Genomic DNA, 17551 nt, shown 5'->3' on the forward strand with positions numbered 1-17551 from the left:
ATTATTTAATGTTTTGTGACTCTGAACCCCTGCAAGGCTGAAGGTAACGTTTTAACTACTTAGTACTCAAACATGTTTCACTCCATTAGTGAGTGAAAACTGGACCCATGGAAGTATAAAGAATTGGACATATGTCCCTCTAAACCCCTGAGGGAAGTAAGTCGGTTTGCCATGCTCTCCCAGTTAAGAGCATGCTCCACCTGTGAAGATGGCCTAGTAGCAGACGGTACATTAATGCAACATGTTATTCTTCGCTGACTGAGTCCTGTGGTTATATTTCTGTAACCCTTGGATTTTGATGCGGGCTGGTGTCAATGAAAAGTCTGACAGTTTTTAATCCTGTAGTATGTTTTGAAAACATAATCCATAAGATCTAAAGCTAATTTAGTACAAAAAACTTTTCAGTGCTGGACAGAGACAGTGCTCAATTTATATCTAATTTCTGAATTTTTTTAATATTTGTTTTTCAAAACATGCTGACTATTCAAGTGAAGACTTCTAGGAAACATGGAAATACTTCCTGTCTTGGAGAGCATTCTTAACTTTCTAACATATTAGGGGCTTTTTCTTTGCTAACAGAAACTATTTTTTTTACAGAATATTTTTCCTATGACCCTGTTTGAAAAAAAAAAAAGATTTTATTTTATTGTATTTTGAGGCATAGAGAGAATGAGAGCAAGATGAGGGTGGGGTGTGGGACAAGGGATCATGTGCATATGGGTGGTTTATTCTTTTTAATCATATTAAGTTGGATCATTAGATGGACCCATTTACAAAGTGTTTTCATGAGGTGTGCGGTACCAAATCCTCTTGGAAATCGGCCTAATCTATTGCAAAAGCTCTGTAGCTTCCAGTTGTAGCTTTGGTGAGGACTCTGCATCCCTAGCTTCAAGCCTGGGTATGAACATGCATGAAGCATTAATTTGGCAGAGTTAGGGCTAAAAACAAATTGCCACTCTACCTTCCCAAATCCTGGTGTGATTGAGAAATAATGAGCAGCTCAGCCTACATAAATGGTTCACTAGATTATCCCCTTCAGAAACACACAGCTCACCTCTATCCTGGCCATGAAGTCAAATGGTTTTATGATGTACAGACTTATCATGGATATAACAAGATAAAGCCTGCGTGTGAGTCAGCTAGGACAACTCTCAGCAGGCAAAGGTTCTCAGTATTAATGTCAGTCTATTCATATTTCTTACATTCTATGATAAATCTTGTAAATTTGGTGAATGTTTTCCAGCCTTGTGCCTAACACAGAGCGTCTTGCATCTTTTTTAGTATAGGATTAGTACTGTGATAACCCTCTAGACTTTGACCTTCCCTGGATGTTGAAAGCTTCATTTTCGGTCCACCCCCTTGAAGATTATCCCTTAGCAGCATTTCACGTTATGATAGCACTAATGGTAAAAATAGAACGATGATCCTCAACATTTAAAAGAGGATCAGGATGGAGGTCCTGCTGATATGACCTTTAGAGTGGGCTCTGGAGACTAAAGCCAATACAGTCACAATTCTAAAGTTGGCTCAGGAGAACACTGAAAGGGGTGAAGGGCAGTTGAATTACAAGATCCAATTTACAGCACAACGAATGTATTGAATTCTATATTTACTCCACTCACAGGGTTCCATAAACTAAACTAAGACTGCATGAGTTTGTCACACTGCTACACATTTCTAAGCAGCTTACACCACATGCTAGCAATACTCTTGTGTAAATTGCTTTCAAATAAATGACTTACAGCTAATATGAATAAAAATGGTATGTATGATTATGTCTAGATTTCATCTACTTCATGCAAGTATACGTTTTTTCTTTAGAATTTAAGTAGTCCTGCTTTTCTGTGAGTTTGTCCTCTGACAAACATCACACGTGCAGAGACACATATCATTAGATGCAACAGTAAAGCTACACTGGTCAATACCTAGTGGTTCTGTGCCAAGATGCCAGAACTATGCCATTTAAAACTTCTAAGAACACTGCACGCTTGTAAACACAATACTGTATAACAGATGTTTAAAAACTTGCCTTTGAAAATGTTCAAAATGTTCACTAAGCTGATTAGTAAATGGTATTAAATGGAAATATAGTAAATGTAGTATGTTATATAAATATTTATAGAAGTGTGTATGTGTGTAATCACATTACATTTTTCAGTAATGCAGTAATGTAACATGTTAGCACTTAATAAATTCAGTAATTACATCACAGTTACAATTATGCCATTTCTTATGTGACAAAGGTTCTTCAGTTATCTGTGCGCTACACTGAAAGAAAAAACAATTTGATAAATATGTTGGGTTTTGTTTTTGTTTTTTTTCCCTGTGCACTTGCGCTACAATCAACCTTTTTCAGCTCCGCTGTGGGAGGAGAGAAATGATAGACCGGTCTACAGTTATACAATTTGTCAGGAGTGGAGATATGGCCAATATTTTTACTGCACAAAAGGACAAGCGCGCGATGGTAAAGTGGAAACTATATCCAGGACAGAAACAACTGCATTACACTGCTAAGAGAAAACTGACTCTTTGCAAGTGTCTGCACAGACTGCTTTTTGAACTTTTCTTTGTGTCGTCGGCTTTGTGTTCATATCTAAATACTTCGTATGTATGTAGCCTGCAGGTTTATATTGTTAAGTGGTAATTATGTGGCAATGTGTTTGAGGTCATTTTAAACAATAATGAAGAAGTAATGTCAAAAGTAATGTTTCAAGCAAAGTAATGAGTAATGTCTAATAAAATGCTTTTCCTGAGTAACAATTCCAATTTACTTCCATTTATATGTACGTTTATATATTACTCTTTGGAAATGTACTCATCTTACATTTTCAATTAAATGGTAATTGGTACCTTGTAAATGGTAATGAAGTCATGTGACTTTTTGATGCATTTTCATACAAGTTTACAAATATGACCCATGTTTAGTATATTTTTTCCAACATGAATAATAGCAGGTGACTGCTGGAAGAGAAAGGTGAGAATGAGGGTGAGAGAGTGACATAAATAAACAGTAATAGAGGGGAAATTAGAGTGAGATTTGACAGAAAGTGAGTATGATAGAGTCAGGGCAGTTAGTATGCAGAACGCAAACACTTTTAGACCCTCTGTCGAAGTCTGGAACTCCTCTGCAGTGAGCAGTCTAAACTTTCTCATATAAGCCTTCGCCTCGGGCCATGAGCTCAGATATTTCAGTCACATTCACTGAAGCTAAGGAAAAAAAAAAAAGTCTTATTACTTATGATCAAAGGTTGGTGTTTTCTGGAGGAGACATAGAGCGTCTGCTAGAATTTGCATTAGAAGTTGAAGGCGGGTTATTTTCAGTGAATAAAGAGACATCCAGAAAAAGGCGGGGATTGGTTGTTTTCACGGCTTTTAAGCTCACTTCCTTTGAAGAAAGTTTACATGGATAAACATTGCTTCATGAAATCTAAATATGATCAATAGGAATGAAGAGATAAATCTCTATTTCCCTGTTAAGACACATAGTTAGTCGACCTTAACTCTTTAAAATCGTCACAGCAAATTCGTTGAGCAGAGCCAACCCACAGCAAAGGCATAGGCAGTTAGGGTGAAAGCTGTCAGGAAGATTAATCATGGTTACAGTGACAACATTATCAACAAAAATTGACTACTTATAGTAACACACAAATGGCAATTTCAGAATTTCCAACAATACTCAGCAGTGTCTGCTAGCATGACTTTAGCCATATAACCAGTGTATGAAAGCACTGGCTAAACAAATCTCACGCCAAATAAGAGGAAGCCTCACAGTTCTTCGTTCATGAAAAATATTGGGTAATATGGGTCAAGCGAGCTTTCTTTGCACACAGGACTGAGGCATAGTGTGGGCAGACCAAGAGGGGTCTGACGCTAATGAGCAGAGCAGTACACAGCCCAAAAGCTTAAGCCTGTGAGCCTGGGGTATGGCATATACAACCTAGGAGTTACAGACAAATTTCCACACATACTAAAATATATTTTCAGATTTGTCACAAGAGAAGTGTAGCAAATGTCACATTTAACTCAAGACTTTGAGCTCTTGGAGCAAAATGCTTAGACTGTGCAGATATTGCAGATCCATGTTTTTGTGTACATTTACAAATTTGTCTAAATATTTACAAATTTCAGTGCATACAAATCTGAGTACACCCTAGACTGATGGAGGCTGAGTTACACACATTTGCAAAAATATGCTATTTAAATGCATCCAAAATTACTGTTTTCACAAAAAAAACCTGGGATGGTTGATGTTGTTTACATTTCTTCTTTTTCTTGGACTTTAAGATGGGAGAATATTAGTTTTTTTTCCTATCATACGTCTGTAACCATCACTGTTAAGTTCACTATGAATACATAAAAAAACTCTATGTATTAATTACCATAACCATATTATTATGTTATCATAAAGTAGCCTACTCATTTCTGTGAAACACATACTGCTGGGTTAATAACATTTTAGTCAGTGACATAGTTTTTGTAGTTTCTGCACTGTATAGTGGATTTTCATTCGAATAATAAACATGTGATGGAAGTAGTCTTTAAGCTGTATGTCAAGACTTTTGATGAATGTAATTGTTGAGTAACTATAGACATTTTTATACATTTTCATTTTTTTTAATCCTGTTATTCCAACCATACCACAGATGGTGTAATAATTTTGATAGTTACTTCTGATTCATGCATACTCAACAGCCTCTTCCCACTTCAACTGATCACATGTCTCCAGCTTTTCCACAGCCATCAGAGGGCTCATTTTAATTAGGACAACTAATGAGAAATTCACACTACCCTCTATCTGCCCTTCGTTGGAGATAATAAAGAAACAACATTTAAGATGAGGTTTAATAATTTATTGAATTATATAATTAATTATGGATTATCTTTTAAATATAATTCTCTATTAATATTATTTTAAAATGTTTTATTTATGGATTTAATATTTGCAATGTTGGAGCTTTAGCAGCAAGGCACTCATTTTTTTCTAGATTTTCTTAAATATTGACATAGTACATATGTATTTCTTAAATATTATAGTACAATGTATCCAGCTAGCAATGTCTTTTTCTGTTGAACTTAATGTTACTCAACTTAAGAAGTGGCAGATTGGATAACAGTGAGTATTAATTTATTTTACCAGAAATACTCTACTAATCATTGATTTAAAAAGGAGAATATATTATTCTATTAATATTATTGCTATTAGCATTAGAAATTTTTATATTATGCATTTTATATATAATGTAGCAAATATCTTTTTGCAAGCATTATTTACATGGATGTCAGCTGCAGACTGAAGAATCGAGACTAAATTCAACATTTTGCTTTGCTGATTATTTTTCCCTTAACATAATTTTTTGCATAGCCTGCAGTTATTTTGATTCCCAGCCAAGATGCTAATACATGTTGCATCCGGACCCTCGCTGCAGATGGAGTGCCCATAATTAGCTTCATTTCCCTTCATCAGTGCAAAAGGAGGGTGGAACTGTTACTCAGACCTAGAAATATAGTCAGTCTCAGGGGTGGATTTCAGCATCTGATGAAAAAGTTCTTGACGTCCAGCAGAAGCCTGCAGGCCTGGGTCATCATGATTCTAGACACTGTTAAATGGAGTTACAGCCTCAATGTTGCACAGTTGCAGATTTCACAGCCTCTACTGGGAACTTTAGGGGCTTGTAAAGAGTCCAAAGCTGATGGGATTTTAGTCCCCTTGGCGAGCAGCTGAAATAAAATTGGAATGATCCCGTCTTGAGTGGCTATATACAGCTGCAGTCCAATAGTTCAAATTTTGAACTTTGTTGTAGCAAGATTTTAAAAACAAACAAAATCACAAAAGGAAATCCAGAGAGAACAGAATGAAAAACAGAAAAATTCTAAAGGGAATGTAAATGTAAAGGGATAAGAGAGAACGTAAATGAAATGTGCTTTTAAGGGTGGATCATATCTTGTCAAGTGTTCCAAATTTTTCTGCTCCGAGAAACTCCAGCTTCCTCTCAGCATGAGTCTCTTTTTCAAATCTCCAATTAACCGGCGTGGTGCTTGCTAGAATGAAAATGCTTCTGATGATCAAGCTAATTTACAACTGTTCTCTTGATGTGAAGCATATTTTTACTCGAGTAATGCCCTTTAAGTAAAAGGGGACTCATATCAAAGTAATAATTCCTTCTGGGGCACTAGATATGTTTTGTTTGAAAAAGCAGAATTTGTGATTTAAAGAAAATCCGTCTAGTACGTATGTGGTATGTGCTAGCATGAGCAGTCCTTTGTAATCAAAGCAGAATCATAGTTAATGACACAAGACATTAGTGAAAACACATTTTCAAAGTAGAATTTAGGTTACATTCCTTTCCTTGAAAACAGAAAGCCAAAATCTCAGAAACTGGGACTGTAAAAACAGTGAGGTCAATAAGTATTTGATCACCCTGTGATTTTGCAAGTTCAAATATCCAGTTTTATTGTGGGATTGCAAATGTTTACAAAAGTATATCTAATTGCAAATTTGTATTTATTAAATATGCATGGAGAGCGTGGCAGATGAATCTGGAATGCATGTTTACTTTTTTAAATATCTGAAAACTAAGCTGCATAAAAGCAAATACTATTAAAAATGGCCTTGTAGCTGCCTTATGACCTCTTGTATTTTTCAAATGTCCAAAATCCTTTTGAAATATTAAAAACATTTACTGTTAATCAACAATAAAGATACAAAAAATCATCTGCCAATGTAAAAGTTTATCTGTAAAAAAACAACAAGTTTTCCTCTAGATGTTAGAGTTCTAGTTATAGAAGGGCCCTTTGAGCAATTTAAATGGCTATCATCAGCTATCAGCCCCTACGTATCACTGGCATGTAAAAGTCCACTTTCAACATTGGTCTTAGATTGGTAGGTGGAATTGGTCACAAAGACATGTATGGTATGTATGTCCAATCTAGCTTTTCTTTAACAACATAAGCAAACTGCTTGTATACTTAACCGACTTTTGTGTTTCATAACAATAGTATTTGTTTTGTTAAAAAATGTGTTTAAAAAACAAGTTTTGTTGTGTAAGCTATAATTCAGATTAGTGGCCTGTTAAATGGTTAAAGTCTAGGTTGGCTTTATAATTGAGAAATAAAGTAATATAGCTTGTCCTTCTAAAAAACAAGTTCAATTCCACAGTTGAAACATAAGAAACATTATGTTACATATAAACCCTGCCATATGTTAGATCTGGTCATTTTGCTTATTAGAAACTTTATATATTGGAAGTTTTTAACAAGCATGTAATGATTATATTTAAATTAGTTGATCTTGTTTTAAACACATATCTCTTTAGGCCTAAACTGACATTGCCAATACCACACATCCAGACACAGTAGTAGATGGTGTTTCTAATACTATATGTGTTAGTCTAATTTGGTTGTAGGGGGTCCTGCTCCTCCTTGAATCGCTACCTTATCGTGGTGGAGGGGTTTGTGTGTCCCAGGGATCCCAGGGGATATGTTGTCTGGGGGCTTTTGCCCCCTGGTAGGGTCTCCCATGGCAAATTGGTCCTGGGTGAGGGACCAGACAAAGAGCAATTCAGAAGACCCTTATGAAAAGAATATCGAGGGAACAGTTTACCCTGCCCGGGATAGGGTTACCGGGGCCCCGCCCTGGAGCCAGGCCCGGGGAGGGTGCCCGAGGGTGAGCGTCTGGTGGCCGGGCCTTGGTCCATGGGGCCCGGCGGGGCACAGCCCGAAGAGGAGACATGGGCCCATCCTCCCGCAGGCCCACCACCCGCAGGAGGCGCCATAGGGGTCGGGTGCATTGTGTGCCGGGTGGCGGCCAGGAGCGGAGGCCCTGGCGGACTGACCCCCGGCTGCCAAGACTGGCAACAGGGACATGGAATGTCACCTCTCTGGTGGGGAAGGAGCCTGAGTTAGTGCGTGAGGTTGAGAGGTACCGGCTAGATATAGTCGGGCTCACCTCTACGCATGGCTTGGGCTCTGGAACCAGTCTCCTGGAGAGGGGCTGGACTCTGTCTCAGTCTGGAGTTGCCCCTGGTGAGAGGCGGCGGGCTGGGGTGGGTATTTTAATATCTCCTCGGCTTGCTGCCGGTACGTTGGGGTTTTTCCCGGTGGACGAGAGGGTTTGTTCCCTGCGCCTTAGGGTCGGGGAACGGGTCCTGACTGTCATCTGCGCTTATGCGCCGAGTGGCAGTTCGGAGTACCCAGCCTTCTTAGAGTCCCTGGGGGGGGTGGGATGCTGGAAGGTGCTCCACCTGGAGACTCTGTTGTCCTGCTGGGAGACTTCAATGCTCACGTGGGTAACGACAGCGAGACCTGGAGGGGCGTGATTGGGAGGAACGGCCTCCCTGATCTGAACCCGAGCGGTGCTTTGTTATTGGACTTCTGTGCTAATCACAGTTTGGCCATAACGAACACCCTGTTCGAACATAAGTGTCCATAAGTGCACGTGGCACCAGGACGCTCTAGGCCGTAGGTCGATGATCGATTTTGTAATCGTATCACCAGCCCTGCGACCATATGTTCTGGACACTCGGGTAAAGAGAGGGGCTGAGGTGTCAACTGATCACCACCTGGTGGTGAGTTGGATCAGGTGGCGGGGGAGGACGCTGGACAGACCTGGTGCACCTAAACGCGTAGTGAGGGTGTGCTGGGAACGTCTAGCAGAGGCCCCAGTCCGCGAGATCTTCAACGCACACCTCCGGCAGAGCTTCAACAGCATTCCGAGGGAGGGACTGGGGACATTGAGTCTGAATGGACCATGTTCAGCGTCTCCATTGCCGAAGCTGCTGCATTGAGCTGCGGCCGCAAGGTGGTTGGTGCCTGCCGTGGTGGTAATCCCCGAACCAAATGGAGGACACCAGAGGTGAAGGGAGCCACCAGGCTGAAGAAGGAGTCCTATCGGGTATGGTTAGCCTGTGGGACTCCGGAGGCAGCCGACAGGTATCGACAGGCCAAGCGGAATGCGGCTCGGGCAGTGGCTTAAGCAAAAACTCGGGTGTGGGAGGAGTTCGGAGAGGCCATGGAAAAAGACTTTCGGACTGCCTCGAACAGATTCTGGCAAACCGTCAGGCGTCTCAGGAGGGGAAAGCGGTGCTCTACCTGCACTGTGTATAGTGCTGGCGGAGGGCTGCTGACGTCGGCTGAGAAAATTGTCAGGCGGTGGAAGGAATACTTCGAGGACCTCCTTAATCCCACTGACATGTCTTCCGAGGAGGAAGCAGAGTCTGGGGATGAGGGGAATGACCCGCCAATTTCCGGGGGCGAGGTCACTGAGGCAGTTAAACAACTCCTTGGTGGCAGAGCCCCTGGTGTTGATGAGGTCCGCCCCGAGTTCCTGAAGGCTCTGGACGTTGTAGGGCTGTCCTGGTTGACACGCCTCTGCAATGTTGCGTGGAGATCAGGGGCAGTACCTGTGGACTGGCAGACCGGGGTGGTGGTCCCCATCTTTAAGAAGGGGGACCGGAGGGTGTGTTCCAACTACAGGGGGATCACACTCCTCAGCCTCCCTGGGAAAGTCTATGCCAGGGTGCTGGAAAGAGAGTTCGTCCGCTAGTCGAACCTCGGATACAGGAGGAACAATGCGGTTTTCGTCCTGGTCGCGGAACACTGGACCAGCTCTTTATCCTCTCGAGGATACTTGAGGGTGCATGGGAGTTTGCCCAACCAGTCTACATGTGTTTTGTGGACTTGGAGAAGGCATTCGACCGTGTCCCTCGGGGTGTCCTGTGGGAGGTGTTGCGGGAGTATGGGGTGTCTGGCCCATTGCTACTGGCCATTCGATCCCTATACAACCGTTGCAAGAGCTTGGTTCGCATTCGCAATAGTCGTACTCGTTCCCGGTGGGTGATGGGCTCCGCCAGGGCTGCCCTTTGTCTCCGGTTCTGTTCATAATTTTTATGGACAGGATTTCTAAGCGCAGCCAAGTGGCGGAGGGCTTTCGCTTTGGTGGCCTCAGAATCTCATCTCTGATTTTTGCGGATGATGTGGTTCTGTTGGCTTCATCGGGTGAGGGCCTCCAGCTCGCACTGGAACGGTTCGCAGCCGAGTGTGAAGCAGCGGGAATGAGGATCAGCACCTCCAAATCTGAGGCCATGGTTCTCAGCCGGAAAAGGGTGGAGTGCCCACTCCGGGTCGGGGATGAGTTCCTGCCCCAAGTGGAGGAGTTCAAGTATCTCGGGGTCTTGTTCGCGAGTGATGGGAGAAGGGAGCCGGAGATCGACAGACGGATTGGGACTGCAGCTGCAGTAATGCAGACGCTGCACCGGTCCGTCGTGGTGAAGAGGGAGCTGAGTGTAAAAGCGAAGCTCTCAATTTACCGGTCGATCTACGTCCCTACCCTCACCTATGGCCACGAGCTGTGGGTAATGACCGAAAGAACGAGATCGCGGATACAAGCGGCAGAAATGAGCTTCCTCCGAAGGGTGGCTGGCCTCTCCCTTAGAGATAGGGTGAGAAGTTCGGCCATCCGGGAGGGGCTCAGAGTAGAGCAGCTGCTGCTCCACATCGAAAGGAGCCAGCTGAGGTGGTTCGGGCATCTGACAAGGATGCCCCCTGGGCGCCTCCTGGGTGAGGTGTTCCAGGCATGTCCCACCGGGAGGAGGCCCCAGGGCAGACCCAGGACACGCTGGAGAGATTATATCTCTCGGCTGGCCTGGGAACGCCTTGGTATTCCCCCGGATAAGCTGGAGGAGGTGGCTGGGGAGAGGGAGGTCTGGGCCTCTTTGCTTAGGCTGTTGCCCCCGCGACCCGGCCTCGGATAAAGTGGATGAAGATGGATGGATGGGTCTACATTGACCTTCTGTGTTGTAAGTTACAATGATTGCACAGCCATTAAGGATCAAATCAGCTTCTAAAAATTTTTCTGTTATTTCTCCATCTGCTGGCTTCTTACTGTCTTTGCGGCTCGGGACCAGCACTCCTGCTGTTGGACAGAAAGACATCAACTCAGTGATAAGTATTTTGGTTTTCCAATATATTAGCAACTGTCAGTGACATTTATATTAATCAGGCTGAACTTTAATCATACTTTAGATCAGCCTGTTTTACTTATTGTTTTATTTGTGCTTTGGTTTGGGGAAGTTGTTTCTTCACTGATCTTTTCCTGTCTTCTGTTATTAGACTTGAGATATGACTGCACTATGCTGTTGCTATTGACTCCAGTTAATTCTACAAGACATGCTGTGTAAGTAAACAAACAACAACAGTTTGGTCTGCATTTCTTGAAAGATCACATCCCCCAAACTTAGTTTAGAGGGTCTACACTGTATATAGTGAAGTCTGCAAGTTTTCTAACAGAAAAATTTGTTTTGTGCCCAAATCATTTTGCACATCATTAGAATGGAAATTATTGGCCATGTTTGCATAGCCCTTTTTAAAATGATGCTTTCATGACATTATTGTGTGTCAGGTGGTGGTCAGGGCTATCCAGACTAACAAGTGGGACATTGAATGTCACCTCTCCGGTGGGGAGGGAGCCTGAGATTGTCTAAATTGAGGTCTGTTCTATAAATGCAGAAAAAATGTTTTAAGAAAGCAATTCAGCAGTTCATGTTCCAAAAAATATGATTGTTTGCTTGCAGGACAACAGGAGAGATGAGTCCTCCGTCACAGATGGTGTGGTCAGTGAAGATGGTCGCCTGCAGGTTCAAGCTCATTGCATCTCCAACCCACATCCACTGCCACTGTACTTAAGGGAAATTAAAGACTTTCTTCAGCACCTACATTTGGGTCACCTCGATCCATGATAGTCATTCAGGCAGTAATGCCTGGACTGGAAACAAGCCATCCTTAAAATATTACAACATTCCAGCTCCTGCGTTGGGATGAAAAACAAATGTGTTGTTTAAATTAGAGACTGCACATGTGACAGAACTACAAATATGTTATTTTGATTATATAAGTAATGTAAGTACAAAACAAACTTGTGGTAGGCCTAAACTTATTTTCAGAATAATTACATCTGAGACTTTGTTTCATTGTAAGATTATAACAGTGATGGCAATATAATTGTTTGTTGTTCATGAGAATAGTGTCCAGTATGTTGGCTGTTATACTTTGTTGTGTTTGAAAATAAAAGTTGGGCTGATTTTAACATCATTACAGAAAGTGTTAGTATGTTATTTTTAATCATATTCAGGTTACCACAAATTGATTTTTCATTTAGTTGAACTTGAAATGTTTGTCAGTAGGTAAACAATTAGTATTGTACAGTCAGAAATATCAAGTTATTCTTAATACTGCAGACTTGCAATGTATAAGTTGTCCTAACAGTCATCTTACGTAACCTTTACTTAGTTTTTTTTGAGGCAACGAGTTTGCATAGTTTTTTGAGTTCTTTGAACTAATTAGATTTTACAGTATAGCTCAATGCCAAATTTTCTTGTTTCTTTTTTTTGTTTGTTTGTGATTATTGTCTGGCTAGATATACACATATGATTTGATCAAGTCACGTACAATTACTGGGACCCTTTCAGCCTGCTTGTGTATCAGCATAGGGAAGCCAGCTTGTTTTGGAAAGACTTTGATGATTTCCCTGTTGATTCCTATTTAAGATCAATATCCTCTCACCTCCCCCTCTTCTTTTTACACTCAATGTCACTTACCCATTATATTGTATATTGTATAGCTTTCTTGTTATATGTAAAATTGTATTTATTTAAATTTTTACTCTTTAATTATTTTACTTGCATTTTTAATCACTTTTATATTTAAATATATTTAAATGTTCATTTGCTATTCATCTAGGGATTGAGAGTAACGCAATTTCTATTCTCTGTATGTCCTGTACATTTGGCAGAATCGACAAATAAAGTTGACTTTGACTTTGACTTCAGTTCTTTTAGATTTTAGGGTTAACCAATGACAGCCGAAAGCTGCAGGAGTCCCAGCCTTCTACTTTTTCTACTTTGCAAAAAAGAGATGTACGGCTGATGATAAGATCTTGACTTAATTTAGTGATAAATATAACTCCACATTATCTTGGCCTTGTGCACAAGCTGCCATGGGCCTACCACAGGCAACTAGCCCCAGCAGAGCTGTATGACATAGAGACATTTTAAAGCTTAAATTATTCTGTATGCAGATATTTCATACTGTATTTTCTATGTGAAGAAAGCAAAGCAGTTCTTAATAAGATGCCTTGAGGGTCTCTTCTGTTCTCAAAGTCAAGGTTGTGATGCGAGGAGTCACTTTTTAAATATTCTTGCAGCATTTTCATACATTGCTTAATAATTCAATCAAAATGATGAGGGATGTGGCAGTGTAATATACAAAACTAGGTCTAATCATATTCTGAATTTTGTAAGCTGCCTGAAGCGAATCATTCAACATCATCATACTACATGTGCCGCAATCATTAAAGACTTGTAGATATACTGCATGCATGTATGTTAGATTATCCACTGATTTGTGTGATTTTTCAGAAAATCGTAGTTACATGGACACACTGTGGAACAACAGCGTAAAAATTAATTTCCATTGTAACTAATTTTTGAAAAAAATATTTCTTCATCATTATGAGAGCAAAGTCAAAATAAACGGGCCCATTACCTGAAAGAAATAAAGTGAAAAAAGTCTGAAAACTATGTCACTCACAGGATAATTTTGCTGTTGCTCTAGCAGGTTCTCTTCGGACTGTGTGGAGCATCACAATGCTGAAACTTTGAAGAAGCTGAGCAAAAAACAACCACAACCTGGTTGAATAAAATTTTCAGTTGACTCTTTTTTTTTTTCCTTTTTTTTTTTTGATAAGAATTGTACCCTTCCAACATCTATAATAAATAGAGAAAATCTTTCTTTTTTTTTTTCTCAAATGATAGCGTAAAACTTAGACTTCAGATCTAGAAAAATTGGATAGAAAGTAATTGTCCTCTATATTTAAAAGCACCACACAATAACAACATCTAAGAAATAAGAACTTTTATTCATAATATATTCATACTTGTACACAAGTAAAATAAAATGCATATCTATGGTTCCATTGCAATCTCCATGAACAAACTGATAGCATTGTTGTTGTTTTTTTGGTAAATGCTATCCATTATCCTTTCTGTCATGAAAATATAACTAAAATCAGGGGAGGCAAAACATTTTTTTTTTATAAACATAAAAAACCAAAACATTACCCAACAAATGCATGACTTTGAATAAATAATGGGGAGAGATTGTTTATCTTCATGAAACAGACCAAACATTCTTTGTGTGCTTTCTGTCTCTGATTTCCTGTACGAGTGTTCTTATTCTTATGTTTTTTCGTCTTTTTTTTTTTTCGTCTTCCAGTGGTCTGTCTAAGCAGTAAAAGCTTTTGAGAGGGAAAGGGAGGAGTCTCCAAAGTGTAGCTTAGACACAGTACAGTTGAGTACATAGAGAACAAACAATTTTGGGCACCAATTCATTATTTACATTAGATCTGTAGTGTTCTGTAAAGGCATCCATTTTGTTAAATGTACTCTAACGTCTTCATTATTGTTTTTCCTCAGCAATGTTGGGTCAAAGTGACTCCTCTCCTTTTAGTCACTGCCAGCCTTAGATGCCACTGCATCTTCTGTATCATTGTCATGAGCATCAACATTCTTGAGTCCAGTGTTCTGAGGGAAAGCGGGAGTCCTAAGACATGGCTAGAGATATCCAGGTCATGGGAATGAAGAGAAAGTGCAGCACTTGCAAATTAGAACCCCGACCTTTGATGCAGTGGGTGTCTGATTTTGGCTTTTTGGAACACTTCTTTTTCTTTTTGTTTGATGCTGTGGATGATTCCAGGTTGTCTATAAGGTCAGGGTTTAAGTTTTCCAAAGACCTTTCCAGGGTGTTCGACAAGGTTCCTAGTGGTCCATCATTCTGCTTGTTTTGGGTCTCATTTTTTGTTCTTTCTGGATCCTTATATTTAGTTTTGGACATGTTCTCCTTTTCCTTAAGGGGGTTGTTAGTGATTTGGCGACTCTTTCCAGACAGGATAAAGGACTTGTCATTATCTCCAAGGCAACACCTGGGGATGGTGTCCCCCACAGGGCTTTCAGTGGAAAGGAATTTTCCAGACTGTGGCTTGGAGCTAAAGAGATTGGTCTGGATTTGAGGTGTTTCCACACATCCCTCCAAATCTTGGCTTTTCAGTCGTTTAAGGTCCTTTCCCGCCAGGAACTCGGGGACATTGCACTCCAACTCAGAGCTGGAACCTTTGAAACGTTTGAACCAGTCCCACAAGCTTCTGGCCCGACAATCACAAATCCACTGATTCCCATTTAAACGCAAATACTGGAGAGAAACCAGTGGGTCCATGGTCTCCCCTGTCAAGACGGTAAGATTGTTGAAGAACAAGAACAAGGATTTCAGCTTACCGAGGTCACTAAAAGCCCTGGGTTGGACATAAATAACCCGGTTTTGGTGTAGCAGCAGCCGGTCCAGATTGATTAACCCTCGAAACATGTTGTCTGTTACTATCTTGATCTTGTTATTGTGCAGGTGGAGATAGGTGAGGTTACCAAGATCCAGAAAAGTGTCATCATGCAGGGTTAGAATGTTATTGTCCTGCAGATAAAGGTACTGTAGAGAGAACATTCCTCGGAAAACCCCAACAGGGAGCTCTGACAGGCCACACCTGTGCAGGTGAAGGGTATGCAGCTTAGTTAAGCCCCGGAAGGCTGTTGGGCTGATGGTGCGGAGGTTGCTGTTGTCTCCAATGTCCAGTTCCTCCAGTTTTTCTAAGCCATAAAAGGCTCCAGCCTCAATGTAGCTGATGTTGTTGGAGTACAGCCAGAGAACAGTAAGATTATGGCAAGAACTGAAACTGGTGGACCGTACCACCGTCAGCTTGTTGCTCTGGAGAAATATTCGTTGGCTCCGTGCTGGGATCTCAGTAGGGATGGAAAACAGTCCTTGTTGTTGGCAAGCCACAGTGGGCCTGGGTTCTCTGTAGCACACACACTTGGCAGGGCAGCTGTCAGTCTGAGGCACAAGGTTCAGCCACATCACCAGAAAAAGGAGTCGCCCCCCTAAGGAGACACAAAATCATCAGTAGATTAGTAATTAACGTAGGCAGAAAGATTTACTAAAATAGGTAAAAACAAATGTCTCCAGGTCAGGTTGTAACATACAAAAACCCTTGAATCAATAAGTAGATTTCAATCACACAGCAAATGTAGAAACAAGCCTGATGCAGAGCAATGAAAATTGTGGCTGAAACAGTTGTGAAGTTTCTACTTGATAATGTTGTGTTTTGTGACAGGATGTTACTGTATAAGCAAAATAAGACTCCACCAGTTAATGTGACAGTGCACACCAGCAAATTACAAAACAGACAAATTCCAAAATATTTAATTGCATGAAGTATAATATTCAGCACATTACTACAGAATACCTAATCCTCTTCGTAACAGAGATTCAGCATGAAATTCAACAGTCATGTTATTTGGATCTGGGGACACATTGCTTCCCTGATGACTTAAAGACCTAAGCAGCTGAAGAAGTCTCATTTAAAACTGAGTGGGTGTGTTTTGTATGGAATTAGCTTGCTCTAATAGGGGGGGACACAACTAAAGATGTTTTGATCGTCTAGAAACTGACATTTAATGTGAAGATTGCAAAGAAGCTTTCATGCCAGGGATTGATGCCAAGGGCCATTGTGGAAATGGGCTACAGGACATATTATATGACACACCGCGAGGTTTGTAAAAATCCATGTTTAAAGTAATGCATATTCATGACGCCACTGTTAGCATGAACTTGTTAAACACGACAATGACTGAAGTGGGCTCAATCATGTAAACAATGACTTTTGACATTATTTTGTTGTAGGAACAGCTGAGGTAAAAATAAAGTATCTATTGGGGCTGATATATCTTCACGTAGCGATAAAGGTGTCAAAGTGTCACAAGCATGTCTAGTATCATCATGTAATGGCAGGTACTCCTTTAAATCTCTGAATCCTCTTCAGCTCCTGTTCTTACTGAGGATTTCCAATCTCTGCTCTCATGCACATGTGAGGAATCCCAGGTTTGCAGGCATGACAGGTAGTGAGCCTCTGGAAAATGCATGAGCCTTAGTCAGCCCTCCCTCCAGCCTCACTCTCCCTCTTCTCATTCCCTTGCAATGTGTTGTGGTGCAGCTCATCTCTGGACCTTGTTAAACGGAGCTCTGGTGTGGCCTGACAGCAGCCCTCTGCTGCACTTTCCTTGCAATCTCCCTGCTCAGCCGTCAGACTGCCACCGGAAAGCTGTCAAGGCTTTCCACTCTTTCTGCATCGCAGCACTTTTCCCTCAGCACTGCCTAACAATAGCAATATTTTATCGCACGGCACGCTTCGTGTATCTCCTATGCCGTCTTCATTTTTTTCCCTCTCTCTGCTGTCTATTCATTAACAGGCTATTTCCACCCACGCATTGCATGTCAAAGCCTGGGCTCCTCAGCTCTCTGCATAATGTCTTGTCTTTGTTAGCATCTGTTGAAAGATAGCATATGCCACACAATGTCATGAACTCCAAAATGCATCTTCACTGGATCAGACCAATTACACTATAACCAGAAATCTGACAGTCATAGCATCCTGGCAGTTTTGTATTATGTTACACTT

At 41.1% G+C, this 17551-nt stretch overlaps 1 protein-coding gene across 1 annotated transcript in view; it reads right to left on the reverse strand.

The window, feature by feature from the left end:
* Nucleotides 1-13907: 13907 nt before the first annotated feature.
* The window catches only part of rtn4r (reticulon 4 receptor), a 47094-nt gene continuing 43450 nt past the window's right edge, over nucleotides 13908-17551 (reverse strand). The window contains exon 2 of the mRNA XM_080894329.1: nucleotides 13908-15974. Within this exon, the coding sequence (XP_080750455.1) occupies nucleotides 14593-15974 (1382 nt within the window). The 3' untranslated portion in view covers nucleotides 13908-14592. The remainder of the gene's footprint in view (nucleotides 15975-17551) is intronic.

This window comes from Rhamphochromis sp. 'chilingali' (assembly GCF_963969265.1).
Source record: "Rhamphochromis sp. 'chilingali' genome assembly, chromosome: 10".
In the NCBI taxonomy this organism is placed as follows: domain Eukaryota; kingdom Metazoa; phylum Chordata; class Actinopteri; order Cichliformes; family Cichlidae; genus Rhamphochromis; species Rhamphochromis sp. 'chilingali'.